Source organism: Dunckerocampus dactyliophorus, chromosome 5 (genome assembly GCF_027744805.1).
Source record: "Dunckerocampus dactyliophorus isolate RoL2022-P2 chromosome 5, RoL_Ddac_1.1, whole genome shotgun sequence".
NCBI classification, from domain to species: domain Eukaryota; kingdom Metazoa; phylum Chordata; class Actinopteri; order Syngnathiformes; family Syngnathidae; genus Dunckerocampus; species Dunckerocampus dactyliophorus.
The window spans coordinates 15,855,744-15,881,780 of NC_072823.1; the positions used below are offsets into that span (position 1 = coordinate 15,855,744).

The 26,037-nt window shown below is 41.7% G+C and overlaps 1 protein-coding gene across 2 annotated transcripts in view; it reads right to left on the reverse strand.

The window, feature by feature from the left end:
- The window catches only part of roraa (RAR-related orphan receptor A, paralog a), a 272,215-nt gene that overhangs the window by 83,869 nt on the left and 162,309 nt on the right, over window positions 1–26,037 (reverse strand). Inside the window, exon 2 of one of the 2 annotated variants that reach the window (XM_054775377.1) lies at window positions 5,431–5,460. The exons of the other annotated variant lie outside the window; for it this stretch is intronic. Within the exon in view, the coding sequence (XP_054631352.1) occupies window positions 5,431–5,460 (30 nt within the window). The remainder of the gene's footprint in view (window positions 1–5,430; window positions 5,461–26,037) is intronic. 2 annotated transcript variants of the gene reach the window in all.

Genomic DNA, 26,037 nt, shown 5'->3' on the forward strand with positions numbered 1-26,037 from the left:
ACCTAAATCAGGTGAACAGTACAATGCACAGCCACAATAATAAATGTATGAAATATCTCTTTTTGCTACAACTCTTGCACTGGATCTCATTTGTGCAGGTGGACCTGCCATATAAGGGCAGAGTAGCACAAACTCAACAAGATTATAATTGTGAGACTTTAATTTTTTATCACCTTGCGTCAGAAAGATGCAAATTCCACTATATGGTAATTTGAGATACTGCTGTGATGTTGTTTCATGTTGCTCTGCTGGATTATAATATTGTTAGATGCTGATACGTGTTGTTATTTAATTCAGACGAGTATAAATCTAATATGAAATTAAGATGTAAAAAAACAAAAACAAAAAAAAACCACATTAATTCATGCAGAACCTGCATCCACAGCTACAAGAGAGAGCAGGGCGGTGAGATGAAAGGTAATCAGAGAATCTGCCTGGTTAGAAGTAGAACATCCTGGCTGCGTGACATCTGGATGTGTACGAGCCACCTTGTGGCTATAGTGGAGACAGAGTTTCACGCAGCTGATGTGAGATTAGAGTTGAGACGTCATCGTAATCTCAGCGTGATCAGTCTTTGCATCTGATCTGCTCCTGCTGCATAACAGTTCTCGCAACAGGTCCAAACTCATCTCACAGCAGCTTTGTCCTGCCCTGGGGGGAGGTGACGCACGACTGGTGTTCACCATCGGAAAGAAAAACTGAAGACTTTACATCTATGATCTTCCTTACCAGGTACACGTACGCAATTGCAGTTATTATCATCCATGTTATTTATTTTATTATACATTACACTAAAATATCAAATTATTATTATTTTGTATTATTCTAAGATTACACAAATGTTACATGAACAACAATGGCACTCAGCAGAACATAGACCTATGCAGAACAATTCTAAACATTTGATTCAATTGACTGTAAAATTGTGTTGGGGTTGATACTGTTCCACTGCAGTCCTGCAGGTGGCGGTAATGGTCATGGATACATCCACTGGATGTGATTGGTCACTGCCCCACTTGGGCCCAATGCAAGCAGACTACATCAGCAAAAAAGCGATACAGTATAACCTGCTTAAGTCGGTTATGTCGACAACCCGGATATGTCGACCAACCCATCAAGTCCAGGTCCAGCACGTTCCTATTATTGCTAAAATGTGCTCGATTAGGTCGACGTCGACATGCATGGTCTACCGCTTTCCTTGACATACAATTTGTGAGCCAAAGGGGTCACTTCTATGAAAAATCAGTCTGTTTATGTGTTGTAGTGTTTTCAACTTTTTAATTATCACTAAGCAGCGTGAAACGTCAACAACGAATAGCTATCACCTAGTTACACAGCGTTACAAAAACACTTCAAAATAAAAGCATGGCATTATTAATAAATTAACAAAATGCACAGATTTACCGTTTATTATGGACTGTAAGCTGCTACTTTTTCACACACTTTAAACTCTTAAACAATGATGTGGATAATGTATGGCTAAAGAAACTTACAGTTCGCATGATGCTAAGAGTGTAGATTCCGGAAGTAGTGAATTGGATGCTAATATCACGTTTGGAAGTCTTATGCAGCGTTTGTGTTTTAATCTGACAAATCTTAAGTAAGTTTGATTGGATTGCAAGGTTTATAGGTTGTCTTTCTGAATAAATGTCCCATATCACAAAGTGGTCATCTGCGGTTTATCAACAAGTGTGGCCTGTACACTTTTTTTTCTCTTTAGATTTGGTGGGTGTGGCTTATATTCAGATGCGCTCAATTCCGAAATTCAAATCCGAAAATGTACAGTAATTATTTTTTTATATCTTTATCCACTGGGAGAAAGATTTGTGCACGTATGAAATTTTTATTGTCAATGAAATCAAGACATACAACAGAATTACTGCAGCAGCAGCTGTTAGATAAGAGAATAAAATAGCATATGACAACTGAATAATCCAAATTAAAATATGCACAAACGGAGGAACATCATGTCAACAAACTGCCGCAGGTTGAAACAAACCTTTATTTTCAAGCATTGCATACTTGTCTCTGGAGAAAGTTACAAGTAAACAAGCACGCAATGGCGAGTTTCAGTTTTGATTGCAGTTATGTCAACAACGGCTTATGCTGACGTCAGTCAGCCAGTCTGGGGGCCACCAACATAAACGGGTTCCACTGTAGTAAATTTCTTGATAGATTTCATATTTAGCATTTTTTTTCAGAAATTGCTAATGCGTTTTTTGTTTTTTTTTTGGCTTACTAACCGGCCGTGTAGATTACCACACTAACAAACCAATGAACTAGCTAATGAACTAAGGTCACTCCTTCGATTGAATATCTGTCTATAAGTCAATAATAATTCCCATTAAAGGAGAGGATGCCATAGGCACACTACTATATGTTATCATCTTGAATACTTCATCCTGTCATAGCTCAGTGATGAGTCTACTCTGGTGGGTGGAAAAGGCAAGTGGAGAAGAACGAGCAAGGAATGGAGGCTGCCAGTGAACAGCTGCCCTTGTAATTTATATTGATGAGGGGACTGGCATGGAGAAGAGCTTCCAGCAGTTTGATCACTCAGAGGGGGCAGAGTGAGTTGAAATAGCAGAGACCCCTGGCTCAGCCCTGTGGTCCGCCTTGGACCAAGAAGACCAGTGCAGGAAGCATTATAAGCATGTAGGGCAACCGCATTTGCGCCTCATTATGACTCCAGTAGCAGTCACATGATAACCTCTGTCACGTCCCCTGCCACACTGACCACTGACTGTCCCTTCAACTCTATCATGAGCACACACTTCTGATGAGCTGCTTCTATCTATGAGGCACACCAATCAACTACTTGTTAGCGGCCTCTACTTTGATTTCCACCCATGGACAAGATTTGAATATTTCCCAGTGAAATGAGACAGAATAGTCCAGTTTCTGCCCAGGGCTTTGAACCCAAGACTCCTAAATCATGCTCTTTGATTTGAGCCTCCTTCCGGTGTGGAGGTGCTTAGCAACGCAGTAATTAAAACAGGATAGCAGGGTGGTGGATGGAGGGTCAAGATATTTCTCTTTCACCTTGAAGCGGCCCCAACACAAACAGGCACACACCTATTTACAAAAAATAGCTTAACACACACTGCTTTTTTTTACTGAGCTGTTTGTGTAAGGTAGAAGTGTAAAAGATCAAATCCTTTGCCCTTCCGTCTGATGTAAAAAGGAGCTGTGGAGTTTTACACGGCAATCTCTCACAATCTGAAACACTTGGACCGCTTGTACAGAAAAGCCCCCTGGCTTCCCCTCGCCATGCGTTTCATCAGTGCAAAGGGATAGCCTTCATGTGCACTTTCTGGCATTCACACTAACACGCACTACAAGCGTAAAAAAAAAAAAAAAAAAAAAAAAAAAAGCCTTTTTCAATTTAACATCACCCGTGTCAACATTCCCAAGAAATCTCTTGGAAAACATTGATTTCTACAGGTGTGACTGTTCATCAATTCCTCCCATGCAGGCCTGAAATTGAAAAGGCAGCTGTGGTTTGACAAGGAAGAACGCGAGTACGATAGACGCTGCGCTCAAAAACAACATCAAAAAAAGACTTGCAGCTCACGTGTCACAACCACTTACCGGCCACAGCATTAGGTATTCCTGCAGAATGCACGTAATACAGTCGTCCGTTGCCATTTCAGGGTTGATATTTTGCAGCTTCATTCTATAATAGTTTTCAATTAATTAATAAATTATCACTGTTTTGTGGTTGAATCAGGCCTATTATTAAACATATATAAATACATATTATTTTTTAAAAATGCATATTTGAGGACATTTTAGGTATTCATCCATCCATCCATTTTCATACCGCTTCTCCTCTTTAAGGTCGCGGGGCATGCTGGAGCCTATCCCAGCTGACTTCGGGCGACAGGCGGGGTACACCCTGGATTCGTCGCTAGCCAATCGCAGGAACTTTTGTATTGTATTGTATAGTACTTTATTAATCCCACATCAGGGAAATTCACTTGTTACAGCAGCAAGCAAGATACGCAAGTAAAGAATACATAGTGACATAGTGACTACAACATGGTTCAGGTGGTGCAGGTGTTGTAGAGCCTGATAGCGGTCGGTATGAAGGACCTACGGAACCTCTCCTTCTTACACGGTGGGTGTAACAGTCTGCTGCTGAAGGAGCTGCTAAGGGAACCCACAGTGTCATATAGGGGGTGAGAGGTGTCATCCATGATTTTAGGTATTCTTGGCCTTAATTAAGCCTTTTCAAGCATAACAATGGCCAAATGAACAATAATACAAATATAAAGCATTCAGAGGATATGTAGTATTCACACTGTCACTCGGTGTTGGTAATGTTAGTGTCGTGATGGGTGTATGGTGCAATTCTGAGCTGCTGTTTAGAGTGTGGGCTGTTGATGTTCTGCATGCTGGGTTAAAGCTAGCTTTTAGGAAACATCTCCGTAGAAGAAGAGAGCTTGTGTTTTGAAGTGTTTATACTGTGTTTTGAGCATCTGCCTATAAGACATAGTGCCCTGTGTCTATTTCATGTAAAAAGGCTGACTAATTAACAGCCATCCTGACATGGTCTAATTCAGCCGCTAATGCTAATGTGTTAGGTTATTTTATGTATTATGTATGTGTAATATTCTCTTATTTCCTGTTATTATGTCTACTATATTGGGTAACTCGAGTGTAAAGGTCATCATAGGGGTGTTATTTCATGTCTTGGGAGCTCCAATAATGTCAAAATCCACATTTAGAAGGTCATAAACAGGCTTTACATGCTCTAACTATGAAAATATTAATAATAGAATCATACTTAACGAACAGACCAATCAACTGCGATAAATGAGGGATCACTGTAAATGCAATACTAGAGCGCTATCAAAAAGTGGCTTGCATTACATTTTACATGCGTATCTATCTTTTCATATTTCAGCTTGACTAATATGATGATACTGAAGAGCCCTCACTACAGTGAGTGTTGTCAAAGGCTAGAGACCACAAGGCGACACCACATCCGTGCAAGACCTCTTGCAATAGAACAGAGGCACCTCAAAATGATGGCTGCTGCTGAGACTGTACGTGATTCGCAAGCAGTCAATAGCAAGGAACATTTTTAATTTCCTCCCTGGGATCGCAGTTTATTGTGTGCAGGAACAAGAAAGTCAACACGCTCAAAAGTGGGTAAGGTATCATTCGTTGTCAGCCAATACAGAATGTTAAGAACATAAAACATTTAAATCCATCCATCCATCCATCCATCCATCCATCCATTTTCTATGCCGCTTCTCCTCATTAGGGTCGCGGGGGTATGCTGGAGCCTATCCCAGCTGACTTCGGCCGACAGGCAGGGTACACGCTGGACTGGTCGCCAGCCAATCGCAGGGCACATATAGACAAACAAGCATTCACACTCACATATGGTAAGAAAAATGTATGAAATGTCATTGTACTTACAGGTGTGTGTTTTCTTTGTTACTGAGATACCTGCAAAGATAAATAAAATATGTTTATAATTTCAGCAGGGCAAAATATAAGAAACACCTGAGTATGATGCAGTACATTTGTACACCACTGCAAACTACAACAAACAATAAACAAATTGTTAAAATAATACTTCCCAAAATGGATCATTACATATCAGAATATGCAATACAGCTTGTAACAACAATTATATTCTATATATATAATATACCTATATATTGTATAAAGTGGTCCCTCGCTACATCACGGTTCACCTTTCGCAGACTCGCTGTTTCGCGGATTTTTTTAAAGTGCAATTTTGCATGTTTTTTTTTGACTGCGTCCTTGTGGTGTATTACAACAATTTATCGGTGCTCTGTTGTATGTGTGTCTGTTATTGTATTTACTACTGCTACCAGTAGAGGGTGTTGTACACTCATGAGAGTTGAAGACGCGTCATCCCTCCACCTCCTCTTAGTATGTGTAGCTGGCTAAATATAGAGCCACAACAGCCCTGATTGGATAAGGGAGAACCTTCCCATTGTGTTCTGGCTGTAGACCATTGTCAATCAATCAGTCTCCTTCAAGCAGCACTTGAATGATCACTAGCTGTTTGCTAGAAGTTACACAGCTGTAGGGCGCCATTACGGAATACTGTAAATGAATCTTCGTTTCATGAAAAACGAGGAGGATTAGTAAAATACTACGCCAGGAGAAATGTGTTTTAACAAGGATACAAAAAAGCTAGAACCTAACGGCACCATGACAAGGGTCGGTCAATAGAGTGAAATGCGTGTGAGTCACTTCATAATTTCTTGTGTGAAATTTGAACTCTGAGTTTTAACTAGAGAGAAATGTGAGAAAATGTTAATGCCTACCTGACAATATTGTATAAAGTGTATGGTGAGGGGTTTTATAACCATAAAACATTGTTGGCTACTTCACAGATTTCACTTACTGCGGGCTATTTTGGGAACCTATTCCCCATGATAAATGAGGGAACACTGTATTAGCATTTTAATATCAGTGCCGCTCTAACACACTATGTATGTGGAATGTGGTTCAGTTTTGTCGGGTCGAGCTAACTATTCTGCTGTCCATTCATTGGCCGAGATAGAACTGTCACTTCCTTGTTGACGATGAAATTAGTGGAATGGGGGTAAACAAAAAATGTAATTACTTTAAAATATTCTGGATATTTACTCTGTTTGTTTTGATTGGCTATGTTTAATGGAGCGTGATATGTTTATTTTCCATGTTTAATTGGTCTCTGCCATTGGACCTGAGCAGAATCTTCCCATTCCAACTGTATCATAGCAAATTGGACAGAACTAGAACCCTTGCTGGAGCATGGTTTAAGTGTTGGCCTTATGATTGACAGGTGTTCACTCAAGGGGTTGCCCATCCTCTTAACCTAAGGCAGCAAATGCATCTATAGATGGAAGTGTATTTAGAAGCGTCAGTCGTATGCATAACAGTAAGCTATAAATGATGTCCGCCCATCAAACAAGTGACCAGCTGACTACGAGTCAGACCTAGAGGAGTCAAGGCCAAAGTGCAGCATTTTGTTGCCTCTACCAATGAGCCACTTTGGTTCTCCCTGAGATGCTAGGGGCTCCTCCAGTACGTAACATCGCTCTAATGCCTCAAGAGCCAGACTCGGACGAGTGCACAGCCATCCTCAGTCCCCCGGCGGCCTACTTGATGCTCATGCTTTGCAGGGCAAGAGCACACTAATAGATCCCACTTGTCATGCGGAAGCAATGGTTAATTTTTCTACAGCTTGCGTGGGGAAACTCGGGGGACAGCAAGTTGACATGATTCAATAACTCGCTGAAAAAGGCGTCTGGCCGAAGATAACAATGTTTCAGACACGTTTGAGGGGGAAACAAGTCAAAGCGCAATGATGGGGAAAACAAATAAGGCCTTGAGCTTCCTATAGACAGGCAAGGAGTAACACATAACTGATAGAGACGCCACTGAGCAGAAAAAGGGAAAGCAGACACCCAAGGGCCATGCAGTCTGTGATGGAGCATTGTCCCACTGTCCAAGACCAAAACCTTCTGTTGTCTCCAACTGCTACAATTACATAAGGTGAACATAAACTGTCCTGTCTGTATTCTACACTCACATGACAATGAGACACGTCATCATCCAATATTAGCATTAGTTAGTATTAACTAACCTATTTACTTATTATCTTTAATTGGACTGTATCCATCCATATTTTAATACACATAAATGCATTTCTTGAATCTGTAGTTATCCTGAATTCAAACGCTTAAAACAATCATGTTTATTAATTGACATGCTTATTTATGTATATACTTAATTTTATCATACAGATATCCTTTTTTCAAATATATAAATTCCACAACATTTATGCATACTAGTAAGCACAAGCATAACACACTGTTTTCTTGAATCTGCAATTGTACAATATGCATCATATAGTATAAAATCATGTTATCAACAAAGCTTGCATTTATTTAAATATCCTTGTTTTAAATTGACATTTTATAGGCATTTGTTTAATCCGCATTTGCTTGTCAAATACACCTACTCCCATAACCCATTGCAGCCAGCGTCTATTACATCATCTCCATGCTCTGCATACATGCCTCCTCTCATGCTTGTGCTTAACAATAACAAACATGATAAATACATCATTTTATAGGTTACAGCATCATCGTTGGGCAAATTGTTCTATTTAAGTAAAGATTGTTAAGAGTCACACAAGGGAAATAAACATACATTAGACAAACGGAACACCAAGAAACATGGTGAAAACACCTGATAGCAAAAAGATCCCACTGATAAATACAGAATGTTCTTAAAGACAAAGTCTTCCTATTGCTATGCAGGTTAGGGGAAGCGGACCAGGTGGTCGAAGGGCCTCTCTTCCACCTCTAAGTGTCATTCACATTCATGTGATTGGAGGTGGCAAGGAGAAAGGGCCACAAAGCCAAAGAATGAGTCAGGCGGTGAGAAAGGAGGAGCTATTGCTGTGGGCGCTGACATTGGCAATGGCTGCCAGCTCATGTCTTCTCTACTGGATGGCAGGTTCAGAGGTCAGTCTGGAGGTGACACTCTTCTTGGCTGACAAACAGACGAGTAAAAATATTGCTTACAGGCAGAGGATAACCTTGGTCTGTGGGTATTTTCTAAATTAATTTAAGCCATATTAGCACAGGAGATTAAACCACCAGCTGTGTGCAAAATTGGGATGAAACATTTTAAAAATGGTGGACCACCAACCGTATGGAGCAGGGGTCGGCAACCTGCGGCTCCAGAGCCACATGCTTCAGCCTCCTTGTTGTGGCTCCCTTCGCAGAGCTGAAGTATTTTATTTTTATTAACATCTGAGTGGGTAAATGAGCATTTTTTGAAAAGAATTTTAAATATCTGACTGTCTGTAAGGCTGTGAATGCACCCTGACTGGTGATTGGATGAGCAAGGGAAAGGGACGGGGAGCTGCTGCGTGCCTGCCTGCGTTCGGTGAGACTGGAGAGAGATGTCACTACACGATCGGTTCTGCGCATGTACTGAACGTGTCTGCATCTGGTTGGCCTATTTTTCATCACTAACCCCCAAAATATTACATATATGATGGTTATTGACCATTTATGTTCATAAATGAAGCTCTGTCGTAAAAATTTGCGAGTGGAGGAAGTGATGTAGAACTAATGTCCATAATGGATCGTGCTCCCCACTGCCCCACCCCGGTAAGCTAACCATGAATACATCCCCAAAAAAGGAAACATCGCAGAAGAAAAGAGAGCGTTTAATTATGCATGAACAGATTGCTTTGTCCTCTTTGCCAACGCCGCTGGCTTACCTGTACGCCTGATAAGTAGTGACAAATTAACAAACAACAAAAAACATTGAAAGTCATTTTCAAAAGAGGCACTCGCCATTATTGGAAAGGAAGTCCAGCTCTGCACACGCCAGGCTCAAACTGCCGACCACAAATGTCCACCGATTGAGAGTTAAGTTCAGCAGCGCTAGCCAGCAAACTAAAAGAAAGATGTTGTCAATTCACTGTGGTGCACATAACTTAAGGCTTCAGATAGTGAAGTTTAACCAACGTACTATAGCAAACCCACTAGTTGGTATCCGTTACACATGCAGACTGCACTTATGTTTGAAGAAAGATGGGTTATGTTCTGCGGCTCTGAACTATTTTTCTGTAGTAGAAGAGGGAGCAAAATGGCTCTTTTGATAGTAAAGGTTGCCGATCCCCGGTATGGAGAATCTACACAACTAAACTGTGGAAAACCACGCTACACTGAGACAGTGTCTCAGTGTAGTCAAACTGAGACAAGCACCAACGATGGAAGAAAACAAGTGTATCCTGTATTTACTGATAAGGTAAGGGGACACATTTTGTCCAAGAGGAGACTGATGCAGCAAAGTGGAGAATATGGAGTATAATACATTTTAATACAGCATTTATGTTTATTTATCATATTTAGCCGTGTATTCTGATATGTTACAATGACACAGCATTAACAAACCATTGACAACCAATGAGTGACCAGCAATGGCTTACGTCAAATGATATCTGCACTTGGTTTTGCCAATGGAAAACCACCAAAAGTGTCGAGCTTGTCAAGAAGGCCACTTGTTACCAGGCAGAATTCAGGAAGCATCATTATCACAGTAGGCTGTTTGAATATTAAAGTCAGGGTCTGACACTGTTGGCCTGTGGAGAGCCGACACAAGAACAGGAAGTCAGACTGATACATGGTAAGGCAATACTGGTAAGCACAAAACACTCATAACACAATTTAGTATTATTTCGAAAAGAACGACAGTGCACCTCCCTGCCGTGATAGCAATGTCGCCACTGACTGGATTCCTATTTGTATATTAGCATGTGTCACACTGGGAGGAGGGCCACTTGTCACACTGTGGCCTTTGATCAGTCACATTTCCCCTGCATCGGTCTCATGAGATTTTGCACATGCTATGGCGGAAGAGAGGCACTGTGCAGGTGACTAGAGGTTAACCTCCACCACATCTATCTGCAACAAGGGTTGAGGGGGGCACGCATCCTGTAAACATGCCACTTAGACAAGAGAAGAGTGAGTGCAGGCTCTGGCAGGCACAACACTACAGCCGCCTGTGGAGCGGCGTGCCAAGGCAGGCGACTCAAAGTGACAGGCCTGTAATGAACTCTGAGGCGCACGGCGGGCTGTACGTCATAATTTCAGGTTCCTTAAAGCCTGACAGGGAATGATTATCATGGATGGTTATTGTCACCCTGCCTCCCTGGGAGACGAGGCATGCTCTGAGCTTGTTGCACCGTGACATTCAAAGTTACAGTCTCCTTCATATAATGGAGCTGTCCTCTCAGCGCGCTAATGGGAGCGATCCATTTAACCTGTGCCAGAAACACACAGACGAGGAAGTTCCTAATGCGAGGCCATCCCGTGGGGACGTCTCGCTCGTCCCCCCCACACCCCCTGGCTGCTGCATTCCTGCTGCTTGATTCATTGACTGGTGCTCCTCACTTATCCTCATTCACTGTTCAGTCTGGGGAGACAGGGAGGCTCACTTTCTGCCGCTTGCTCCACATGCCGCTATTGCACGGCCAACGCACACAAGGACACAAGCGGTGAAACGGACCAGGTGTACAGGAAGAGCCAGTGAAGGACTAGACAACTACTAGAACTGCAGACCAAAAATATGGGCCTCTGAAACACTTGCTCTTGCGAGACATTTGACAATAACATGATCAAAATGGCTGACTCCGCTCACCAGAATTCAATCGATTTTGATCGGAACACTAAAACACTGGAGTTAGAAGAAAACTAATATAGTTTTCAACCTCCTAACTAAAGCATAGTCCATTCATTCAAGGAGGCTGCTCAACAAGCTGTTTGTTCAAACTTTGAAGTATTATAAAATTACCAAAACGTATGAATCCAATCGCAGTAGTTTTCAGTAACATCATAGAGCATAACCTAAATATAAGGACATTTTTAAAAAAAATGGGGTCTAAAGATCTATTATATATGAAACAATCATTTGGCGTCAAATGACTAGTCTCCCTGTCACACGCACACCGGTGACCTGGAGAGATGCGACCACAACACCCGCTGGAAAAAAAGTTTCTCAGTATGTTGTTTTTGCAATGTCCATACATGTCTTTAACTTATGTACGACCTCTTGCACGTGTAAAAAGAAGTTTATTTTATCATTTCAATTTTAGGTCAAGTTGTGAATTTTGAGTGTTCACTGTAATTTAAAAAACCTAAATATGCACAGTACAGCACAATGCAGCATATTATAGACATGGTAAAATATAAACACATATCATGTTTGGGTTTTTTTATGCTGTGTGGCACATATCAACTGTTAGAACTTTTACTACAATTTCCTACTCAAGTGTCATGAGAACCCAGTGTTATTTGCCTAGTGTTAATGATGTTGTTGTTGTTGTTCATTTTGGGCAACTCCCGAGGTTGTTAATGATGATACCTTCAAGCCTGTCTCGCTAACAAATTGATGCAACATTCCTGAGAGGAAATCATTACAAACAATTAATGTGTTTCTCTTCTTAGACACATCATGGATCCAAAAGTAGCTCTGATTGTTGAGGTTTCGGTGTGATTTATGAAACCGTAGAGCTGGATGAGGCACGGTGCAATGTCTCCCCAAATGTTCGGCTGGATTCAAGGACCTCTGTGACGTTCTAACTGTGAGTTTTTGTGACGGCCAGGTTCATGTTACACAAAGTAGGCAATCTAGGCAATTTAGGCAATCCTCCCTTTTGCACTGACACACTTATTAGCTATTATACCGCTATAAACTATATGCACAAAAATGTAATGATTAAAAAAGCATAATGATTCTAATCAGCTGCCCCCTAATATACTAAAACACTTAATCCTTGGAGAGGCCAACCCTCTGAGGGGGCTGAAGTGAAAAATGACTTCTCTGTCTCCAGGCGCTGTTATTTCTGGTCATTTCTAATTGGTTTTAACTAAAAGCAACCACGCCGAGACTCCACAGGTTACTTCAACGCATCACTATGGAATTGTCTGCAAATAGAAGATATACATCCAAATTAGTTTTAGAGGACACCACAATTGTCTTTCACAAAGAAAAAAGTAATGGGAAATACAAGCATGTGTGACTTCCACGGAGACGTCAAGACATCCCAGTGGGGAAGGCAATGTTATCAGGGTGACCCTGACACCACAGAAGTCCTTCCCGAGTTAAGCTATTATGTCATATACCCGGTACTCATGTCACCCATGCTTGTGTGCGGTTCTGCATTGCTGGGCTGTGCAAGTCTCCAGGTGAGTACTGAGCGCTGTTTGGTGGCTCGTGAATTATACATTGCGGCAGAGGAATTGACGTGGCCCAGAAGGGCCGAGAAACAGCCGGCATGGCTGCAAGGCAGATTGAAGACTCCGACGGAATTTTAATTGTACCTCGGGGAGCACGTGTGATAAGTGCTATTGTTATTGGTAAGACACCGCTGCACACGTTTACCTTTGTGAGAGCTCCGATAAATGGCAACAAAAAGGTGCAAGGTACAGAGTTTTAACACAATAGCATTTGCTAAAGGTTAAATGGAAAAAAAAAAAAGAATCCTATCAGTAGTGTTTAACAAATATTTATCCCTGCACTGTCTCCATGGTCTTTCAGAATCTGCAACTTGTTACCACTGTGATCACATTTTTTGAATAAACTACTCATGAATCGGAAGACTTAACTGATCGTTACGTACACTTTAACAAAAGCATATTCAAGCCTCATTATATTTAATACATTATATAATATACAATTATATTTATTTGCAAACAACAAAACAAACCAATGAAATAGTTCAACACAAATATATATATATTTTTTTTAATCTTCCATCTATTGAACATTTCTACATTTAAAAATGAATACAATGTTGGATCTTTTTTTGAGTCCAACTCGATAAGGTCATTTCAAGGAAGTCCGTTAGGGCCACAATTAAAATAAAATAGAAAAATATTACCAGAATAATGTATTAAGGGAAGAGAAAAAAACAACATTGTGATACCAATAAAATTATAATTTTAACAAGGGAATGCCACAATGTCCACAAAACACGTTCAGATTAAATAATGATAAACATAATGATAATAATAATGTATTTATGAACTTATAATCATGTCCTACAAACAGTGGTGGTTCTATGGGCCATATGGGCAATTGCCCAGGGTGGCACTCTATAGGGGGCACCAGGGTTTAGGGGAAAGAAAAAAAAATCTTAGCCAGAATCGCCACTGCCTATAAGTCCTATGTATTGTATATAATCCTCATCTTTAAACACAGAATGCTTCCATTTCCTTCCTACTCTTTTCTATCATTGCAAATTCAGAACTTTATTCTTAATACATTGGCCTTTTTCTTTGTAAAAAAAAAAAAAAATGCATTTGGGGTACTATTTCTTACAGCAATATTGTGGAATTCCTACTTAACACCAGCAAAATATCAATAACATAATAATGAATTAACTAATTAATAACATTTACATCCTAGGAGGTAATGGTGCCTATCTTACAAATGTATAATTGAATTGGTTTAGGTTTGTGTAATTCCAAGTCGTGTTAATAAAAGGCAACTTACAAGCTGAACTGCACATTAACAAACCAACAAGTTGTGGTTTATGTTGTGTGGCGATCCAGTGGCAAAGGTGAGCAGGCACAACATGAGGGTTTGAGGACAGCTCTGATGCTGCTCACTCTGATCCTGGCTCTAAGTGGATGACATAGTAATTCCCCCAAGAGTAGCGAGCTGGTTTCTGGAGGGCCTGGCGGATGCAGGAAGGGCCCAGGGCGCTGGTCAAAGCCAGGCCAGGGGCACAGGCAGGAGTCTGTGTATACGCTCCTCACTGGTGATTCCCAACCCTGTGGTAATCTCTCTGGGATCCAATTGCAACCAAGCATGAAACCCAATAGCTTTAGAGGCTGCACTGTAAATAAAGACAAACCGCATTCAGCAGACCACCCTGACGACCTTCATTTACTCCAGTTTGCTGTACTATATTGAATATACAGTAACACAATGTGGATGGACATTGTGGTAAATGTCCTTTTGGAATTCACAGTGGGATGGGGGAATGTTTCCATGCCTTCCCGTAGCTGATATCATGTTGTTCTTCTTAACACAGTAAACTATCATTCTGACCCGAATATAAGGCAGCTTAACCCGAACCCTCTTTTTCAAGACATGTTTTTTGGAAAACTCATCATATGAAAAACAACATTTAAAACAAATATATAATAAACTGGCCGCACGGTGGTCTAGTGGTTAGCATGTTTGCCACACAGTTTTCTGCGGGTACTCCGGTTTCTTCCCACATTCCAATTAATTGGCAACTCTAAATTGTCCATAGGTATGAATGTGAGTATGAATCGTTGTTTGTCTATATGTGCCCTGCGATTGGCTGGAGACCAGTCCAGGGTGTACCCGCCTGTCGCCCGAAGTCAGCTGGGATAGGCTCCAGCATACCCCTGCCACCCTAATGAGGATGGATATAATAAACTGAAATAACTGGGCAATTGTAATAAAATCATATTTCTTAGCTGATCGATAGTGGTTTCATTAATCTGCTCTATTTATTACTACTATTTCAAAATTTGTACCATAACCCCTCCTCTGTCATTTCCCTTCTATGCACGTCCCGATCCGATATTGATCGGCCTGCATCTAAACTCTTCAAAATGATCAAATCGGATATAACCAGTCCATTCCAGACTCCACTCCAGCACGGCTATCCAACAGTGCCTGGATAGAGCCCACGTTATCACAACAACAGCGTGTGCTTCGTGCTAACAAAGTATCGAGAGGCAGGAACGACATCTGACATTTTCAAACGACATCACAACCGAGTGCAAAACTGCCATGCATGCGTCTCTCGCGGTGGCACAGAACCAGGGAAGTTCAACACGACCAACCCCATTGCGCATCCGAAGGAGCACCACAACATGAGGATCCTCGCAAGACCACGGAAGTGAAAAAACAAACCTACCGACACCCTCACACAACCTACAGCATCCGAAACACCCGGAAAGTGTGAGAAAGTCTGAGTTTTTCTCATTCTTACGGTGGCTGACGATTGTTCTGTTTGAGTAATATCACTCTATCAACCTTCAAGCCTTTTCTAACATTCCACATTCACTTGTGCTGATATCAGATTGGATTGATATTGGTATCGGCCGATACTCAAGGCTGCAATATCGGTATGTTATCGGAAGTGAACAAGTTGTATCGGGACACCCCTAACTGCTTACTTGCCAAACCTTTAAGTCACTTTGTTTTCCAGCAGATCTCTGCGTCGCAGCTGCATCTCTCCAGGTCACTGGTGTGTGTGAGTGACAAGAAGAAAGGCTCCGACTCAGTTGGGGAGAATTTGTTTAGCACCACCTGTTGGTTCACATGTGTAAATCTTTAGCTCCTGAATAAAAAACAGCCCTTCTTTTTGAGACTTCTTTTGTGAAAAACCATCATCTTTGATTGTGGTCAATAGTTTAGACCAAAAAAACCCCTCTGCTGGTTACACACAAGTCGTACACTCTCAGTTGTTTTAAGACACCATTAATTCAGCAATTATCTAAATAATGAATTATGCACAACCCTGTTGTACACAATGTTTAACATGTGTTTATGTAAACACATGGCGTCACTACACACACACACACACACACACACACAAAAAAAAACACCTGTGTGGTTTGTATTTTCTATCCACAAATCCCATTATTACAACAAGGGTTAGAGGTCGCTCTGCTTCTCTAGAAGACATTCCCCTAGAGACACTTGAGCATTTTTATTCACATTACCATTTATTACCTTATCCCTACATAGCTCCAACTCTAAACAGGAACATATTTATACAGCTCTTGAGGCTTAAACTGCAGTTATGCTCGTTTTGAAACAAGAGGTTACCACGTCGGCCAATAGAGATGCGCCCTCTTGGGCTAACCTATTAAGAGGAACTTAAATATCCAGACTATGCTGTGGGTAAATAAATAGAATCTCACTTGTTGTCGTCCTCTTTGCGATGCATGCTTGAAAAGGATGATTCACAGGTGATGTACCACAGCAAACCACTCTGATAGGCGGGTGCATATTTGTTTCATTATTGTGTGCATTTGATATCATCTCCAGAATAGCAGAAGAGGTGATCTGTACACCGACAGTTAGTGACAATCTGTTAGCAGAGGCGTGCTGCTATGTCAACATGTATAATCAACCCGAAGGGGGAAGTAGACCAGCACTTTTCATGACAAACTCATGTCAGCTAATATCACCTGTATATAAAGGCTGACTCTGTATTATATTGGAAGCCTTTCATTAGCATCACTCACTCATCCTCAGCTCTCATCCAGCAGAGTGCAGAGCATGCAGGCACTTGTCTAATGAACATCGGTCTGTGGGGAAGGATCACTCTGAGTGAGTCCAGCTCCCACAACAGTGGACTCATGGCCCTGCTGATGAGGACTTGGCTCTAATTGCTGGAATGGGAGGGAACTGCAGCCCCATTAGGTCTGGTCTTAGCACTTGCCAATAAGCCAAACTGCCCCGATGAAGCTTCCCATGTAATGAAAACTTCCTCCGAGATGAATTACACGTCTGTCAATTGACTAATTAATATCACAGACTTGTCTTTTACAGCTGCTGCACAGCCAGTCAGAGAGGCCGAGGTTATTAAGGTATTTTCGGCGCACAGGAAGACATAAAGGAAGGAAAAAGGCGAGGCACGCTTGCAAGCACGCCGCGACGCGTTGCAGTCATGCCCGCACTTAGCGCTGCATCTATTTTTCATGTATTTCATAATTAAAACCTGCGAGTTCTCCGAGCCCTCCGTGCTCCGTGCAGATCAAAGGTAGGCCTATTAGCAAGGAGTTCATCAGTGAAGCCACTTTTCCATTTCCAAGCAACAGAGCCATGCTTAAAGCACAAATACTCTGTAATTACACACATGTGTGATAAGGCGACAGCCACAGAGCTGGACTATGATTAATAGAACACAGATCACAGTTTCGCTCCCCTTCTTTTTCAAAGCTAACACAACAGAGGACTTTATTCGCAAGGATAACCCGTGAGTAGCAGATAATGGGCTTGATGAAAGACTGAATACATATTTCACACGTCGCCTCTTATGGTGCAGGTGGAGTACGTTTCAGTTTGTTGCCTTCCACCCCCTCCCTGCTGCATTCTCTATGTAAATGTAATCGCAGGATAACACGGGATAAAGCTCTGCAGAGCGCAGACACGATGCCTCCTTTCTGCGGGGATATAGAGCGATATGAGCCCACCTCAACAACACAGTGAGCGTTGTTGGGTTATTTATTTGTCCCACTGACTGCTGGGTAACTTGACTCCACGATGAGAGATGCTACATTCCAGCAAAGCACAGCACCAATACACATGGGAATTTAATCTGGCCTTCAATCTGGAATGAAATATTGCCTAATAAACCCTAAACATTGTTACTGTATGTCTCAGTAAGGATGGTATCTGGTCGAGTTTGTATATTTGTCATCTTTTGTGGAGGACGCACACAGTGTGTACTTTAGTAGTAGTGATGAAATTGTGTTTGTCTTGACAAGCACACAAAATACTTTGGACACAATATAGTAGTTTCTCATGTACAAAGTTACATGAAAAGGGCAAAATATGATAATATAAATATGTGAATATCAAATATTATTCTAGGGTGGGAATAACCAATCGACCCTTAAACAATTCTATTGACTGAGGCACAATAGAGTGCACTACTTGGTTGCAGCCAGCAGAGTCGCTGTTGGCTCAGTCTCAACATTAGCATAGCATGGAAACAAATGAACAGTGAAATTGAGATTTACTCATCCTGTGATTCCAACTGCACAGACTAAAAGCAAGTACATAGAGATGACTCACGTTAGCATATCAGTATCTCTGCATTACTTCAAATTTATCCTTATAAATGCATAATCAATATACAATTTATAAATTATATATTAAGAAATACAAAACAAAATAAAAAAGAATTATGGACTTTTTTTTAATTACACAAATTTTAAAAAATAATATTAAAAAAATGAAAAAATGTCAGCAACCTCCCCCGGGAGGTGTAAGAAGACTTTAGGGGAGGTGAAGCAGAAAAATGCAGAAAAAAACATTTTCAAACCTGCTAAACTAACTTCAATTATGTTTAAAGTCTAAATGAATTGCTTTTCAGTGTATATGTTGAGAGAGACAGCAGAGTCTGAGATGAGCAGAAAATGCCACAAAAAATCCTCCAGAATTTTTTTTTTTTTATTTTTAGGGGGAGGGAGGCCCCAATCTATATTAGCAAAATGTATTATTGAATGCAATGGTGTCATGAAAAGGTTCATTTGACCATTGCCACTATTTTTTTTTACTGAGAAATAAACCAATTTGAACCTACTTGTAACTATACAATCTAAGTCCATAAGAATTGCTGACTGCATCTATGATGTGTTTGTGCAAGGAAGTCACTAAGTAGCATCAGAAGAACAACTTGCGCTCAAGTCAAATGAAAGAGGAACTATAATTAGCTGCAGTAGCGTTTACGTACTCATAGGCGCTCGACTTGTTATGCCTTCTTAATGAAAACAATATCAACTCTAGAGCTTTCGGAACCAAGTTAACAACACGGGAAGCTGAACTTTCTCTAGGCTGAGGGGGTCACACATAGTTCACGGTGTAAGTGTTCAGTGATAAGAAGTGGACAAGGGAAGAGGAAGGGCTGCTCGTATGCACAGCACAAAGATGCACAGCCTGACTTGTAATGTTTTCTCCCTAAAAACAGCAGCACATTTATCCAAAAGGCAAAAGGAAATCCTACTGCCTTGAAAGAATAACAGTAAGGAAATAATAAAACAACAGAAATTGATAGTATGTGCTATTACAATAATAATGACAAACCATCCATTACAATACTGTATCCCATCAACATACACTGGATTTAAGACTGACTGTATACTTCAGATAAAAAAAAAGATACATCTCATTGAATGATGACACAGGGGGAGTCAGATGGGATACATTGTGGTTGTCTACAGCCATTCAATTCAAGTGGCACAATAACCTGAAATAATGTAACTACTGAGTCAAGAGGGGTCCAAGGCTGCGGCCATACATTGTCAGCAATATGAAGGGCTGTAGTCGTGGCTGGCAGTAATAATTAATAGCATAGTCTATAAGCATTCCATTAGGTGCAAGCAGCTGTCATAAACATCTTAATTAATTTACAAAGCAAGCAACTGGGGAATTATGGCGACGTAAAAATCTGCTTCCCTCTGCCGCTCCATAGTGCTGGAACAGATCGGGCTTTTAAATTTTTAAACATGCCTTTCATGTTCTCCAGAGCACTAAAAAGCCTTTGAACAGTCAGGTTGTTGGAGATTCACCTAGCAGTCCAATAGCAGCCAGTCCATGTGCTATTCTTCTTTTCATATAGCAACAAGGTCTCTTCTTGGATGGGATCAGTCACTGCTCACATTGTCTTTTGCACCGTGACACAATGCGGTTCTACTGTATGTCAAACACTGCACGATAGCTTTGCCCAAAAGACGCTGTGTGCCCATATGGACCCAGCTCTCAGGAGACTTTAGTAGGATTTTGTACAAAAATGATAAAACTGTTATTTGTACAAAACTGACTTTGGGCTGCGAAAATATTTCATAACACCCTAATCCCTGAACCTGAATTATAGCTAGATTATTTGTTTTTGTGACAGTTAAAAATATGCATACAGTTTGTGATTAACACATAACTTTATATTTTGGAAGGTTACTTGAGAAAGGTACTTTTTTTTTTGGTGAATGGAAATATTCTGCTCTACTACTCCATGACTCCCCAAAATGACGGGAAATTATGGTGAATGTATGCTGGAGCCTATCCCAGTTGACTTCCGGCGAGAGACGGGGTACACCCTGGACTGGTGGCCAGCCAATGGCAGGGCACATATAGACAAACAACCACTCACCTAGGGACAATTTTGAGTCAAAAGACAGTAAATGACACTAAGTATTGAGTGCATTGTTCTTACATAGTTTGTCCGGTTTGATTTCTTAATAAACATTTCAAGAAAACACGCTGGTCAAAGTGCAAACACTTAAACTGATTTTTGTGTTCGTTGTAACAATTTCAAGTTCCCATCCTCCCCCCAGCTCCAGCTGAGGTTGTTATGTGAGATGGGACAACCACAACAAACACTCCCCTTACGTAAGAGGGGCATCCTCCTGAGGATACTGAAAGTTACAGCTCAGAGACAGAGGCAAAAGAATGTCGCTCTCACTCTGCACAGTATCCGGATAGCAAAGCAAAGGGTCAGAGTGTTATGGTGAAAAAGTCCCCCCCAGTCAGAGAGGGTGAGATTAAAGTGGCCTCTCCATTATAGCATAAGGGTTTAAGAGTATTTGCACCTTCAGAGCTTGGATTTTAGAAGCGTGTGACACTAAGCAGAGCTGACCCAACATTTTGGAGGGGAAAGAGCTGAGACGAGGCTGAAATCCGTTATTCAAAGAAATCCGAGCCAACTGCTCTTGTGCTTATTATATTAGGAAACAGGACCCACACCTCGTCATGCACTGAATATATGTATTCACTGTCCGCAATCAGGAGTGTATTGGACTATGCAAAACATCTACAATATGGCATTTACAAAAGTGGACACTGAATTTTAAAAACGTGTCCATTGCGCTCTGATGATAGCCAGGCGTCATTTTTCCGGTCTCACCCCAATCCGAACCTGCCTTTGCCTTGCCATCTCTCTCCATTTCAGGCCGTGCTCTATTTGCTTAACCCAGCCAGTGAAGCTAAAGCACTCCCAAGGCACATGATCAAAGTCAGCAGTCAATTCACATTACAATGCATTGATTTGATGTTTCCTAACCTCCCAGGCCTTTCTCTAAAACTGCCAAGGACCTTCAGGATATTTCACAGTGTGCCTCCATTCCCGCCCACCCCCACCCTCACTGACTTGCAAGTGAGCGTGCATGTGTGTGTATGTGTGTATAGGGTTAATATGGAGATGTTTTCTGGGTATTTGATATCATTTGAGTCAGTTTTTTTTTTTTCAAAAGAAGGTGCCAACAGCAATCCGTGCCCCCCCTTTTCCAATATAATTACTGCCCTCCACTTGCCTGTTGTTTCTGATATTGTTTCACAGTAAATCACTCCCTCGCTCCTCTCACACAGCACACTTCGTTTGCTTCTCATTATTTATTCATGTGCTATTTTTTATTGAGTTGGCTTCTATGCTTTAGCGACTGCCATTTCCCCCCGATGGACCCTTCAGAGCACTTCCATGTTTTATTCAATTACAACAACCTATTATGGCTAGGAAAAAATAAAAAAGTTGTGCATGGCGCTCACTCACTGACTGCTCGAGTATATGGTATATTCCACTTCTACAGGATGACTTGAACAAGCGTGCTTATACAGTACATGTCTGACAACCGTTACATATGTCTTGCTTTTCGGATGAAACAGAGTTGATTGTTTATTACCCCACTATACCCCCCCCCCATCCCCCTCCCCCACTCTGAGGTTGTCAAAATGCATACTCATCATGATACAGTGACACACTGACCTGCAAGCACACAGATGATGATACCTTAATCATAAACCCACATAAACCAACAGAGAAAGAGGTAAACATTACAACTATTGATGCATGTCCGAGAGACCTTCCTGTAAACGGCATCAACGTCATCATGGCTGTGTGCTCTTTAATTATTCCTCAGAAACCAGACAAATGCGCCGTGAAGAGCACTTATTGATTTCCGCCTGGCAGATGGGACAAACTTACTTTAGAGGCATACGGAGACTGTGAGGAACATCAAGGACAGTGTGAGTGCAGAACAACAGAGCTGAACTGTTAACAGGCGGCTTAGAGGGCGGTGAGGCCGACTCAGGGGCAAGTGAGGTGAAACTAAAGTGATAAGAGAAACTGCTCTTTCGTGAGGCCAACATTTGAGAGACACCTGTTGTGGTACAGCGAGAGTACAACAGCAGAAATGCAATTAAAAGGTGAAATACTTTTTACTAGTAAAAAAAAAGAGTAGTAAAAAAAAAAATATATAATAATAATAATAAAATCCTATACTCTGTAAGTGACACTGGAGTTTAAAAGACTAAATTAGTAAGAATACTCTTATAATACTCTTTATATACTCTTATCTGAAGCAACGCTGCTCATTGCAACGTTGAACATGACAATAGAAGCACACAACACTGTGGAGGAGGCACTGGAATTGCCAGAAAACACATAATGTTCACGTAATGTAAGGGACATTGTTATATACTGAAGTGGAAGCTGGAAATACGCCACACTTTAACCCCTGACTGTCTAACTGTATTTACAGCTACATAATCAAATAAATACATAATAAGAGAGACTGTTTTTGTGCTTGTGTTAAGTGCTGCTGTTTTGGTTAGCAATAAAGTTACACTGTGTCAATAAACTTAGGTAATTGAAATAATGGAGTGGTTCCCACGATTTGAAGTAAATGTGGTATCCTGACAAGAAACAGTGCAAGCTACATAACACAGTAATAATTGCAGTGTATGTAATTTGTATTGTTGATCTTTGTATTTTAAATGTGGAACATAAAGTAATTACTTATGTAAAATGGAGTACAGTGGAACCTTGGTTTCCATTATTACTTCGTTCCAAAAGGTCAGACGAAAACCGAATACATATTTCCTATAAGAAATAATGTAAATCTAATTATTCCGTTCCAGATACCCAAAAACATGAACACAAAACACATTTATAGAGAATAATTATAGTTTTACAAGCAGAAAACAATGTTAAATACATATAAATAATGAATGAAATGGATAAATATTTAAAGTACTATCACTCCTCCGTAAATAACCACCTTATTGTGGTGGTGGGGTTTCAGTGCCCGAGTGATCCTAGGAGCTATGTTGTCTGGGGCTATATGCCCCTGGTAGGGTCTCCAAAGGCAAACGGGTGCTAGGTGACGGGCCAGACCAAGAGTGATTCAGAAGACCTTATGAATAAACACAAGAGGAGGGATCACACCTTGCCTGAACGTGGGATACCAGGGCCTCACCCTGGTGCCAGGCCTGGGGGAAGGGCTCGCAGGCAAGCGCCTGGTGGAAGCCACACGGAATCTCCCCCCGTAGACCCACCACCTGCGGGGGCAAGCATAAGGGTCCGGTGCATTGTATTTTCGGTGACGGTCGAGGGCGGGCGCCTGGAAGACCTGGTCTTAGGCGGCCAAATCTGGTTCTTGGGACTTTTCTGGTGGGGGAGGAGCCCGAACTTGTGAGAGAGGTTGAGACATTCCGACTAGATACAGCCTGACTCACCTTGACCCACAGTTTGGGTTCTGGAACCAAACTTCTCGAGAGGGCCTGGATCTTGTTCTACTATGGAGTTGCTGCAGGGGAGAGGCGGCGAGCTGGTGTGGGCTTATTAATAGCCCCCGGCTCGGTTCCTCTGTGTTGGATAATCTCGTCTCTGCTATTTGCAGACGATGTGTCCTGATGGCCTCATCGGGCTGTGACCTTCAGCGTTTACTCGAGCGGTTTGCATCTGAGTGTGAAGCTTCTGGGATGAGACTCCGCACCACCAAATCCAAGGCCATGGTTCTCAGTCGAAAAAGGGTGGATTGCTGCCTCCAGGTTGGGAATGAGGTCCTGCCCCAGGTGGAGGAGTTCAAGTATCTTGGGGTCTTGTTCACGAGTGAGGGAAGGTTGGAGCGTGAGGCCGATAGGTGGATCGGTGCAGTGTCTGTAGTAATGCGGTCGCTAGCTGGACTCACCCTATGAGATAAGGTGAGGAGCTCAGTCATCCGGGAGGAGCTCAGAGCAAAGCCGCTGCTCCTCCTTCACATCGAGAGGAGCCAGTTGAGGTAGCTCGGGCATCTAGTCCGGATGCCTCCCAGACGCCTCCCTGGTGAGGTGTTCTGGGCATGCACAGCCGTGAAAAGGGTTCGGGGCAGACCTAGGACACACTGGAGGGATTACGTCTCACAGCTGGCCTGGGAACGCCTTGGTTTCTTCCCGGTGGAGCTGCAGGAGGTGGCCGGGGCCCGGGAAGTCTGGGCTTCCCTACTGAGACTGCTGCCCCTGCCCCCTGCTTGGAAATACAATAGTGTATGCAGTTTGGCAACATCTTTATTATGATGTTTGCATTTTACAGTGGTGCATTACATTAAATTAATCACATGCAACAAATGGTATTATGTATCATTGATACAGCAATCAGACTTTTAAGTTTGAGAAGCATGTTCGGTATTTTTAACTGATACAAAAGCTATTGTTTGATGTTCCCCCTCAGTTAAATAAATGCATTAACACTAATAGTCACTTCTTTTGTGATTTTTTTGGTGTGAATTAAAGAGAATAAATGTGTTTTCACAGCAAAATGGCACTCCACTAAAATAAGTGCAAGACAGACATAGTCCATTCTTCTTGCCAGTGTGCATCATTTGGCGTACTCATCATGTGTGAGGTCTTAAAAGTGCTGCACTATTGTTATTTCATGAGAAGAGCCGCACACATAACCACAGTCTGAGCGGCGGAGGGTGAATTTTCCTGCATGGCTTCACAATACACAGACAACACATTTTGAGACGTCAGCTCCAAACTGGAGAACAGTTGTTGGGCGAACCCACTAACCCCCGTGACTTCACTGCGTCTAGCCAAGATGCTCTGGAAACCCCAGTTAAAAATGCATTGGGTGTTCTTGACGCTGCTCGGCATGCCAGGTGGGTGGGGTAGTGGGCTCGTTGGTGAGATGCCACGACTGCTGCTTACCCTGCACTTACATAATTTACAAAAGTGAAGGTTTAAGAATAAGTGGAGGTGGAAGCATTTGCATTTATGTGAGTGTAAGTGAAGGGGGGTGGCTACAGAGAACTTACATCCAATTGCCGTGTGGAGAGACAAATCCACCAGTATGAGTAGAGCTGACACCACTGTAAGCTTTGACGACTACATGCTGAGACGCCCCTTACGACATGCTGACAGACAGCAGGGAGGCCCCGCCCCCTTCTTCTGCAAGTCAAGCGGAATGCAGACGCAACAGGAACAAGGCAGAGCGTCTGAGCACATTAGAGGTGCACTGATCCAAGACGGTGGCGTGGTTATTTATTAATCAGCTGAGCTTAGCTAACTGCCTGCTTAAATAAACAGCACAAACTTGTAGCACACAGCCACATGAAGACAGTTCATGCACTATATGTTTATGTCAGCTTATTGTACAGGCTAACGGAATGCCACAGAGCAAAATCGAGTAGTGCATGTTTCACACTCACATTTGAACCTCACTGGTCATTTCATTCAGTTCAAAACTGAATGAAATCCAGTACAATAGATCGACAATTCTGCCTACTAGTGCTTCCTATAGAGCATAGACCAAACAATTCTGATGTGTCAGCAAACACACTAATGTACACAAAATCACCCCTCTCATGTTGTATTCATTGGCACAACAACAGTCACCATATATATATATATATATATATATATATATATATATATATATATATATATATATATATATATATATATTACTGTATATACACACTATTTTTATTTTTTTTTGTCAGTTTC